This window comes from Gymnodraco acuticeps, unplaced genomic scaffold (genome assembly GCF_902827175.1).
Source record: "Gymnodraco acuticeps unplaced genomic scaffold, fGymAcu1.1, whole genome shotgun sequence".
Taxonomy (NCBI): Eukaryota; Metazoa; Chordata; class Actinopteri; order Perciformes; family Bathydraconidae; genus Gymnodraco; species Gymnodraco acuticeps.
Window position 1 is genome coordinate 5161622 of NW_022990042.1, and position 11462 is coordinate 5173083.

The window sequence follows — 11462 nt, forward strand, 5'->3', positions numbered from 1 at the left end:
TTTCAGGCAGGGGGGAGGAGAGTGGTGGGAGAGAAACTCCCTCCACACAGGGAGCACAGGGATTTTAGCCTTTGCAGACCGTTTACATGCACAAATAAATAACACACTACAGGAAAGGGAAAAACGCCAAAAAAGCATAATGGGGCCTCTTTAAGATATTAAACAAATAAGTCATTAAAATGTGCATTAAAATGCAATAATGGTGCAAGTAATATGATTTTATGTATTTCTGATTACTGATGTCAAACTGCAGTCTTCTGACTATATGTTCAATCCAGGCCACCAAATGAAATGCCTGTTACCTTGATGAAAATGACTGATCTTCAGCTTTAGAAAATAGTTGGAGACATTGACCCTGCTTTCTTTATTAGCTTCCTATTAGCATTCATCTCCTTTATTCCCTTCCCATGTGAGCTTTGCAGCCCATTATAAAAGAGCCTTGGTTCAGTGTTTCTGTCATCATGTTTCTCTGCATCACCCAAACTAAAGATAAAGAAGGCACAATGTTGCCCCCCTGTGGTTGGATCTGTAACTGAATGAATGCAGATTCCTGATTTAGTCAATCCGTTTGTTCTTTCAGGGAATGGAAGCTCTGAAGGCTAAGACAGAAGAAGCTCACGAGAAAAGAGAAGAAGAGAGAGTGACTGTGAGATCTCTTACAGCTGGATTACACTGTTTTTTCAACCTTTTAAAGGATATTTTTGGCAGTTCTGTAATTAGCTGGCTTTCCTAGGATCTGCTTTTCCTCCAGAGGCCACACACTGTACTGTACTGTACTGAACTGAACTGAACTCCTCAGCATGACAACCAGACTTTGGCTTTATCGTCCAATCAAATTACCTTTCAACCAGGAAGTGACCTTTAATCTTTGATAAACACACAGCGGGAGGCGACTTCCTGTCACGGATTAATGAGTTTACACCTGCGAGGAAGCGTTGAACAGCCATGGTGACACTGATGATGCAAATATTTTTTCACGAGGAGCAGCGTCCTACTGTATGCGGTTGACCTTGCGTTTTGTCAACCGCCACCAGCAAAGACTGTAACACAGCAGATGGATTTTGCCAAATGTTCTCATGGTGTTGCTCCACCGATTCGTCCATTTGCATGAACAGCCTCGATGTGGATTCAGCTGTGAGCAAAACTGTTCTCTGCGGCTTCCCTCCAGAACCGAAACATATTAAAAAAATATTCTTTTCTTATTTCATAAGCTGTGAATTCTTAGCTGGTGTCGTTAGAGGCATCGGAATGACTACGAGGCATTGACGTGGAAATCAAAATTTGCCAAACTATCTATTTTGTAAATAAGAATCCCCCCCCCCCTCCCTTATACCTGAGCCTCTGTGCCATAACATAGCCTCTCTGATGCCAACTACCTGTGTTTCTCTCAAGCAATGCCCTACCAGCACATCCATTTTTTGACGTCTGGATGTTTGTTTCGCTTTTGCAGCCATTCATTTCTGAAAAATGTCTTTGTTTCTGTTGGGTCGGTGAATGAACTGTGAATCTGTGTTACATGGTCATTTGAAATAAAGCCCGCTGTACCTGTCTAGCTCTGTTTGAGCACGAAAGAACGATAAAGATGGCATCAAGATATCCTGCTACTCTTCAAAGGTTACAGGTTTTTTTTTTTTAAGTGAATAGAAAGCAGATTTTTCTGCATCTTTTTCGTTTTTTTTAATATTCTACATTTCCAGCTGAGGTCGCATTGTTTACAATTTGCCATTTTGAATCATATCTCTGTTTGGTTTCTTGAATTAATAAGCAGATTAAGAGACAGTAGAGTGCATTTCTATGCCTTATCAGGTTTATTTTTGTTGTCCAGTCACTGTTCTTCTTGTATACAGTAAACAGGTCATTGTTGTAACAAAGCACTTATCGTAGGTCTGCTCCACCCAATCCAAACGGTCAAAAAGAAGGGTTATATAATATGAACAATAGAGATATCACTATTAACTGCTAGACATACAATAACAAACGGTTACTGTACCCCTTGCTCGTGTAAGAAAAATGAGAAATAGTCCAAAATATTTTGTAAATTTTATTTATGGAATTAAGAATTGTCTTCATAAAGAGAAAAAAAGGACTTTTGTACGTCTATGACTTCCCCTTACACTGTACCCATGCCACTGTTCAGTCACAAATAAAATATCATGTGATTCCCACCATGCTCCATTTTCTTTTATTTGTTCAACCTGATGCTGTTCTTTTTATAAAAAATGATCTCTAAAGAGAACAAAAGCAGCCAAAAGAGGCTGCTCTGCTCACACAAATACTGCAGTGATCTTTAACCATACTCATGTGACTGCTTATGTGATATAATAGTATAATCACTTGTTCTTTTTTTGTGCTGATTGTACTACTTAATCACATAAGCGGCCATCAAAATCATACTAAAGTAAAAGCACAGACATTTTCAAAGCAAAGTGCATTTCAAGAACCAAAGTATAAGTTTTAATGCAGAGAAATGGCCACAATTTTAATGCGAATGCTCAATTTATACCAGGCATTTAATTCTAGCTGATCAAAGTGGATCTAAACAGCCTTTTACGCAGGTAAGAAGTGTTCTCATGCCTTCCACACAATCAATCTGAAGGGTCATTCAATTATTAATGGTGTGGAAAATTAAAAAAAGTTCTGCTGCACATATTTGTAGAGGTTTGCTTTTGTTGCGAAATATTGGGACATTTGACCTTTAAATGAAACCATCTGGGACTTTTATAACATAAATCAATTTGTATGGACTTCTAATAACTCATACACATCTGCTTTTTGTAAAGGGATACATGCCAAAATGGTTGGAAAGCACTTTATTTTACAAGAATATCAAATGTTATTGTGTGAATAACTCCAGCTGTCAGATAAAGGCAATTATATAATTAAAATAATTGTACTTTTGTTACCACTGCTGCTGTCATAACAAACATGGATCTACAAATTAAATTGCTGTTCTGTTGCTTTGCTCCTCCAAGAGTAAACTATAGATGTGGCAATAGATTGTGTAATTCTGTAATGTCCAAAGTCAATGAAAGTGTGGATACGTCCCCTCCTGACCCAGAAAGTGACGCAACTTCTGGTCTAGCCTCTCGCCTAGACTACTGCAACTCCCTCCTGGCTGGTCTACCTGCATGTGCCATCTGACCTCTGCAGCTCATCCAGAATGCAGCGGCTCGTCTGGTCTTCAACCTTCCAAAATGTTCCCACACCACGTCGCTACTCCGCTCCCTTCACTGGCTTCCGGTAACTGCTAGAATCCACTTCAAGACACTGGTACTTGCTTACCATGCTGTTAATGGTTCTGGCCCTTCCTACATCCAGGACATGGTTAAACCGTACACCCCAGCACGTGCACTACGCTCTGCATCAGCCAAACGGCTCGCTGCGCCCTCGCTGCGAGGGGGACCCAAGTTCCCATCAGCAAAAACACGTGGGTTTGCTATCCTGGCTCCAAGATGGTGGAATGAGCTCCCCATTGACATCAGGACAGCAGAAAGCCTACACATCTTCAGCAGTCTAAAAACTCAGCTCTTTCGACTCCACTTCGAGCAATACAATTACTAACAAAGCACTTATACTAATAAAGGACTGGCTTACCTAAAGCCAGTTGAGTAGCACTTGAAATGTTTGGCTCTATGAAACCTGATGTACTTATATGATTCTGTTTTCTTCAAGTTTGTATCTTCTTGGTCGAATGCACTTATTGTAAGTCACTTTGGATAAAAGTGTCAGCTAAATGCAATGTAATGTAATGTGTGGAAAGTTTAAAGGTCAGAAGTACACAAACATTACTCAAATGTTTTAGAACAGGAATTTTCTCTATTACAAAGCCTTCATCTTCCACCAATGTCATCTATCAATACACTAAAGTAAGTTGTTTTATTAATCACATTCCCTCAGATTATACATAGCAAAGTGAATTAAGATGATTAACAAGATGCCCAGACTTCCTGGATTACCTATTAAACTTGCCTGGCCTGCTTGCTCTAAGTCCTGATGCCTGTGTTAAACTCACACTGACACAAGACACAAGTCCTATATATCCCTTTGTATTTCTGAGGCCTGCAGGATTGTGTATTCAGCTCCAGCTCTGAGTGTCTTGTCAGCTCTGAGTTCATGTATCGATCAGTGTGTGTTTACATAGAGAGCTGAGCAGCGGTGTGTCCTCGTCCACAGTCAGTCACAACACACAGCCATGCTTCCTGTGGGGATACGGATGAGTGCACTCACTTCGCAGTGCTGTCTAATCTACGCTACTTTGGGATTGGTGCTGTCAAGGTATGAGTTGTATTGCTCTGTTTAGTAATTAATTGCCTGAATATATGTATATGTTTTGGTCAAGTTTAATATCCATCAAGGGTAACTAATGTAACAGCCTTGATGTCATAGAATACTAAATGTTTCTATTGTGGGATTAAAACTAATTCATTTTATTTTGAATTCTGTATTATTTTAGAAGAGATGGCTTAACATTTAAAAATACATCCAATTAAGCTTTCCGTATATATGCACTAATACTAGGAGTTTGAGTAGCTAGTAGTTTGAGTAGCTTGTGGTTTATTTTATATTTGTTCACATAATTTTATTCTGCATTATTCTCAAAATACAAAACTAAAATCTAAAATGTAATGTCTTTATGCCGTGCTCTTACAGTATGAGCTTCCGCAAAATTAAATGTATTTTCTCTGATTTTGATCTATTTGTAAATCTTTACAACCTTATTCTACAGCAATGTGGTTTGAAAAAATGTAAACACATTTGCTTCCAAATTGATAAACATGTCTGTATAATAAATGTCCATTTGTTTGAACTTGATTTTCCAGCAACAATGCAGAGCCCATTGTTCGTGAAGCTCGGTCAGCGGGCGATCAGCTGGTAGTTCAGCCGGTGGACTGTGTTCTGTCAGAGTGGAGCTCGTGGTCACGGTGCGACACCTGTCAGAAGAAAAGAGTAAGTCTGATGACAGCAGACAGGTGACAGTGCAATACATGACATGTGTTGGTTGACCCATTAGGTCACCACCATGTTTACCTGATAATCTGTCATCAACATAGAATGAGATCACCTGTAGCTGATATTTTCTGCTAATGTTGATCACGTTTATATTCATCCACTTAGGGTTCTGCCTGAAACCATCACTGTGCATTGTTTTGGTTTCTTAGGCAGTGTATACCATCATGTGATATCAGAATTTACCATTGAACGCGTGTGAATGAGTTCATCTTATTTTAGCACCTTCTTATAAGATATATCTGCTATATTTAAAGGGATTTAGTTTAAGGAAACTTGTTATTGCTATGAGAACATTTGTCAAAATCCATCTGCTGTGTTACAGTCTTTGCTGGTGGCAGTTGACAAAACCCAAACTTGTTATTGCTAAAAACTCATTCTGGTATGAAAGAAGCAAGGCTACAGCTAGCAGCTAGCTAACTTAAAGGGGACCTATCATGCAAAATGCACTTTTGTACGTCTTTTATACATGAATATGTATCCCCGGTGTGTCAGGGAACTCACCAAGTGTCAGAAAACACAACCCTCTCTCTTTTCCTCCATACCCACATCTCTAAAAACGGGGCTGCAATGGAGCTGATACAGATTTGAATTTTTCTGACGTCAGAAAAGGGGTGCTCCGCCTATATGGGCAACTCACCTATCAGGGGAATGAGAGGTTGGGCCACGGCCGGCCATTGCCGCTCCAAAGTGCTGGAGACGCTGTATTACATATGCCAGGCCTGTAAGTGGCGCTGTAGTTTGCCACAAAAGCAGCGAAGAAGACTTCCCGCGCATGGTTGCCATGGTTGCCATGGTTGCCATGGTTGCCATGCCCTTCTGTTTATTCTCGGTTGTGGCTCTTTTTCTCCCTCCCCGAGGCAAGCGTTTGCTCCTGCTGCTGTAATTCAATGCAAATCCCTCCCTCGCTGTAATTCTCTCCGGTTAGTCCACCAGCAGATGACAAACACCCACCTCTCCGCCTCTTCCAAGGGACGAGGGGACCGTGCGGCAGAGTTTCAGTTAGATTTGTTTTCGCCGGTCAACATGTCCGTTAAAGTTTAAATCTTCTGGACAAAATTAGAAAAGTGCCGGAGATCTCTTTTCCTTCCCCTCTTCTGACAGCCCAGCAGCTGATCAGAGCACTCCCCTCTCCTGCAGGGGGGCGTGGTCAGCTGCAGCTCATTTGCATTAAAGCTACGTCACAGAATCAGCCCTTGCAAAAACAGGGCTGGAAAAGAGCAAATAGAGCTAAATGAGGCATAGCTCAAATGCAGGATCTGTTTGGTATTTTGAAAAAAAACTTCACAGACATGTTTTATATAGGTATGGCCCTACAATATATTTGTCAAATATAGCATGATAGGTCCACTTTAACTTGGACATTTGAAACAGGAGTTAGTGCTAATTTGGCTCTATAAATTAGTAGAATGAGTCACTAGCATAAAGACTTTATTAACACCTTGTTTTGTATAAAATAATCAGTTTAGGCCATTTTTGGCTAGTTTTAGTGACTTCCAGGAGTTCCACGTAGTTTTGCCTAGTAGGCCTGCTGACCAACAACCTATAGGTGGATGTTGCTTTTAACAGTCACACTATCTGACCAACTCCATTCCCTTTTCCAGTTCTTAGCGCTAAGCTAAATTAGCCCTTAACTGTTGGTAGCTTTAGCATAGCAGAGTTATACTAATCTTCTCCTCTAACTCGCGCAAACAAGTAAATTAATATATTTCCAAAACCTCAGACCTTTCTTTTGACTTAAAACAAATGGCAAATAAATAAAATGTACAAAAAAAAAGGTAAGGTTTTGTCTGCTGCAGTAAACTAAATAGGCCACATGTCCAATATCCTGCTACATTGGCCAGATAAGTTGATCCAACTATTGTAATGCGCCGTAAATGAGATAAGATTTGGTACAGTCAGTTTAGAGAATGGTGAATAAATCATTCCCAAAGAGCTAGTATTGAGAGATAATTTTGCAGTGTGAGGCATTTCACATTTTGACCCTTCTGGGCAGTTTTTCTGTGAAGCAAAGGTCTCAGCGGATGTACTCCAGTGCTCTATCTCATCCACTTTACAAGGAGGGGGATTAATAACCTTGACATGACAAAGTGAAAACAGCCCTCTAATGAGATTTCGGCTGTTATAGTCCCCCGGAGCAGATTCCGAGCTCTTCCAGCACCTTTATTGGGCTGTTAGGAGTCGTTCTCTGTGTTTCTCTGACCGTTTATGTGTTTGTTTGTCTCCCTCACCCATCCAGTATCGCTATGCTAAACTGGAGCAGCCGTCTCAGTTTGGAGGGCAGCCGTGCAATTTTTACGGCAGGGAGGAGGAGGCCTGTACCGTTCCGGACCGCTACACCTGCGACAATGTTCCCTTGTGTGAGGGATTCCTCTGCAAACAAACAGGTATATCCATAAACTGTATACTATGGGTATATCATACAGTCCACATATAATATTACACTGCTTCTGTCTTTATGCTAAGCTAAAGTAAGTTATTTAGTGGCTCGCTTTAGGCACGATTCCAACATCTTAAGGCAAATAAGCATTGCATATGTGTATTAGCATTTTTAAGACTTTATTTTTGGACAGATGTTTTGATACTAGTTAAGGCCTTATTTGTATACAATTGAATTCAACGTTGTTTAAGACTTTTTATGAATCCACAGGAAGCCTGGCTGTAGTTCAGATCTAGAATGCCAAAAGTAGGTAGGAGGTGAGGAAGGGGCAAGTGTCCCCCCCCCAACCCGTGCCCCGATTTGCTGCTGTAGTGATTACAATGCAAAGTGGTCTCCAGTAGTTCTATTTTGGGGGGAAATTAACCATTGCTAATTGCCATCCACATCTGTCCTCTCCTTCAGGTCGCTGTATTCCCAGAACTCTGCAGTGCAGTGGGGAGGATGACTGCGGGGACATGTCTGATGAAGCCGGCTGTAAGACAGTTTCCATGCCCTGCGGACAGGAAGCCGAAGAGTACTGGGGAATCGAAAATCTCGCCAAAGGGTTAGTCACTTTCCCATTACTCTACAATATAAGTGTCAGTTATTTCAGGGGACTTGAATACCTCAAACATGATGTTCTTCCCACAACAATCTGGTGCTGTTACTTATCTTTCAGAATCAACATCCTGAACAGTAACCTGGAGGGAGTGGTGCTTGATAACAGATACTACGCTGGCAGCTGCCTGCCAGACTACATCCAGGATGTCAGATTCAGGAAGCCTTACAACTTACAACAGTACACTCATCAGGTGAAACCAGCTGCCAATCACACATATGAATGATGTTTTATTAAGGAACCACTTTTGTTTTATTAATTTGGTCCTCCTTATTACAAAATGTTAAGGACATTTTCCCTCCCATGTTTTTACAGACAAAAGGCTCTTATGATTTCAACTTCAAGTCTTTTAGCTCATACTCTGAGTACATGGACCACACCATAAAGGAGCACTCAACCCAAACCACTATTTCCATTGGCTTTGCCATTCCAGGCGTAGCTGAATTTGGCTTCAACTACAACAGTGACAAACATACCATGTCTGAACGGAAGATCCGACGTGCTTCTGGCAAGGTGAGTTATGTGTTTTTTTGTTTTTTTGTTGCGTTAACCCAGTTAAACCTAGTGATTTCTCAAAAACAGAAAAAAAAACCTTTAAGGATTTATCATAAACTCACATGTCATCTATTTTATCTGTCAATTCAGACTCCAATCTTAACCTTAAAGCATTAAAGTGTCCATTAATTGCCTCATGTTTTCTCTCTACTCAGACTAACAGCTTTGTGAGGACCAAAGTAGAGCTGGAGTTGGCCCAGTACATATTGAAGTCAGACGATTTAATGCTTCACCCTGAGTTCTTGCAGCGGCTACGCTCTTTGCCGCAGACCTATGTTTATGGGGAATACAGGCAGATCTATAGGGACTATGGCACCCACTACATCACAGAGGCAGCCCTCGGTGGAGACTTCACACACACTATCATCTTGGATAAGGAGAAGCTTGAGATATCAGGTAATCAGTTTATGAGGCCTCAGTCAAATCAAGCTTCGTTTGAATGCTGAGTTTCTAATTGTACTATGAAGTACTGTATGAACACAAGAATGCATATCAAAACAAGATAATTATCATAATCATATACTTTGGTTTGGCAATGGCAGTGACATCCTCTACATCCCGTCATCTTCAACACTGATACCTGGTGATCAGTAGTAATAGATCAAATAATATATATATCAACATTTTTATTAAACCTATAGGTTAAAAAGAAAGTGCTTCACAAAGAAAAAGGATCCCAAATTTGAGCCCTGATGCACCCCACAAATAAAGGACGCAAAGTTAGATAATTGTCTTCAGTGTATACAAAGTACTTCCTGTTGGATAAATAAGAGGGACACCAGTTTAGTGCTACTCCAAATATCCCCTGTCAATTTGAATATGGTGGCTGTCAAAGGTTGCAGACAGATTTAAAATAGTTTCAATGGCAATTTCATTATGGTCTAGCTGCGTGAGATTAAAATATAAACTCCCTGACTACTTTGTTTGTTCTAGAATATTCTTTGGAAGACTACAAACACTGCATACAGTCAGGCCTAAAGGTCGGGGCCAACATATATGGTGTTTATGTGTCTGCCGGAGTCGAGGGTGGATCCTGTGATGGCCTGCTCGATGAGATGGGAGGTGCGGTACCACGTTCTTACCAAAGTCCCTGCAGGATATGCTCTGTTCTTCATCAGACAAAGGAACTTATGCTAAAACGTTGAGGTCTTACGGTTTTTCCACAGAGGACACAGTGCATGGCCGCATGGTGGAGGACTTTGTTGCTGTTGTAAGAGGTGGAAGTAGTGAGTCCATCACTGCTTTGCTGTCTAAAAAACGTCCCACCTCGAACCTGATGGGACTGTGGGGTGAAGGCGTACGTTTCAACCCAGATTTTCTTCGCAAAACGGTGAGTTTCTCTGCTTTTTACTTAATGTCATGTTTTCCTTTTCGCTAATTTCTTTCCTTGTCTCATTCTGTGTTCTTTCACATTATGATACATGCTATAAACTAAATGCTAATATTATCCCAACAATGTGTACTTAACTAATCGATGCCAGAACATTCAGCAGAGAGTTGATCTTTGGTGTTACCAATATTTGCTCAATTACAAACAGGCAAAGTACAAATTGGCGGTTCAATAACACATTTGAGGACAAACTGCAAAGACGGCAAATAGTAATTGTGTAACAGGCTGCCTCCCTCAGACATGGCCAAGTTTCAGATTTTATTAGGGCTCTATCTTTTTTTTTTTAAATTGAAAATAATGTCATAATGACATTTGTTTCTCATTAGACACGGCCCCTGTATGCGCTGGTCACTTCGAGAGACTTCTCCCAGGATGCCATGTTGAAAAGAAACCTGAAGAGAGCGCTGTCAGAGTACCTGGCAGAGGCCAGCCCGTGTCGATGTGCTCCCTGCCACAACAACGGAGTGGCCGTTTTGAAAGGTACCTCAAAGGATATTAATGTTGGTATTATGCAAATCATAAGATCCCATATCCAGAATTTATAGACTGAAAGCTCATTATCAAATTCTTACTTTCTTTTCTGAGCTATGTTTTGTTATTTTACCTATAGTTTTGAACACAATACTTAAAGGGATATGTGGATTTCCCCGTGAAAAACAAAGCTGTCCTCAAAAATCAATGTTTTGATATACAAATAGTTGTTTTGGGGGTGATGGATTTCTTTACTCATGGCAGAAACTATGAGAAAAAGCAACATAGAGCATAGTTTAGCAAGAGAGGTCAAAATGATGCAAAGAGTTTTCAGTCTTTGGGGGTGACCTTTGTTTTTACTTAAAGGAACATTACGTGACCTTTTTTTATCTTCAAAGGATGACTAAGCAAGCTCATTTCACCAATGAATCTTCTCTATTTGAGTTTTTGTTTCCTAACACAAGATAATAGTGCAGAACGTGAATCTGACGATGTTTCAGTTGAGATAATGATGTTAGTTATAATGATGAGAACGAAATAAATATCTCCTACTCCTTCAACAGGCACCAGATGTGACTGTGTGTGTCCTGGTGGCTACTCTGGGCCGGGCTGTGAGATCACTAATAGGCGAAAAGGTTAGCTCTCAAGATCCAACACAACATGCAAACAACATTTTTTTCTCTCTTTTTAATAAAGCCTGACATATTTATATGGAATATGATGTGGTCTCTCCTGACAGATATAGCCATTGACGGCAGCTGGAGCTGCTGGGGTGCATGGTCATCCTGCAGTGGGAGAACGATGACGAGGAGCCGTCAGTGTAACAACCCAGCACCTGGTAACGGAGGCCTGCCCTGCAGAGGACTGCAGCAGGAGTCTACTGAATGCTATTAATATCTGCTCTGACGTCAACATTGACATGGACAATTATTAAACCCTCCTTGAAAATATTAGATTGGTCTGCTATGTCTTTGTCTTTAGACTTACAAGGTGAAACAATG

General features: G+C 40.6%; 2 protein-coding genes across 9 annotated transcripts in view; both read left to right on the forward strand.

The window, feature by feature from the left end:
- Positions 1-2170, forward strand: part of dab1b (DAB adaptor protein 1b) — a 57130-nt gene extending 54960 nt beyond the window's left edge. For all 8 annotated transcript variants that reach the window (XM_034215236.1, XM_034215235.1, XM_034215239.1 and 5 more), the window contains one exon: positions 581-2170. The gene's annotated coding sequence lies outside the window, so the exon portion shown is untranslated. The remainder of the gene's footprint in view (positions 1-580) is intronic.
- Positions 2171-3828: 1658 nt separating this feature from the next.
- Positions 3829-11414, forward strand: c8b (complement component 8, beta polypeptide). The gene is made up of 13 exons (XM_034215234.1): positions 3829-3866; positions 4174-4275; positions 4821-4947; positions 7247-7394; positions 7850-7991; positions 8106-8238; positions 8361-8558; positions 8756-8996; positions 9534-9662; positions 9767-9930; positions 10317-10470; positions 11025-11096; positions 11201-11414. The coding sequence occupies exons 1-13, from the start codon at positions 3844-3846 to the stop codon at positions 11353-11355; spliced, it is 1788 nt and encodes a 595-aa protein (XP_034071125.1). The 5' UTR covers positions 3829-3843; the 3' UTR covers positions 11356-11414.
- The last annotated feature ends 48 nt before the right edge of the window (positions 11415-11462 follow it).

What these genes read in the sequence shown, in the direction of transcription:
- c8b (XM_034215234.1), top strand. Translation starts at nt 3,844, where the DNA reads ATGTCATCTATCAATACACTAAA. An exon ending in ATCGAAAATCTCGCCAAAGG is followed by an intron (nt 7,992 to 8,105) that starts GTTAGTCACTTT and finishes CTTATCTTTCAG; the next exon opens with AATCAACATCCTGAACAGTA. An exon ending in GATCACTAATAGGCGAAAAG is followed by an intron (nt 11,097 to 11,200) that starts GTTAGCTCTCAA and finishes CTCTCCTGACAG; the next exon opens with ATATAGCCATTGACGGCAGC.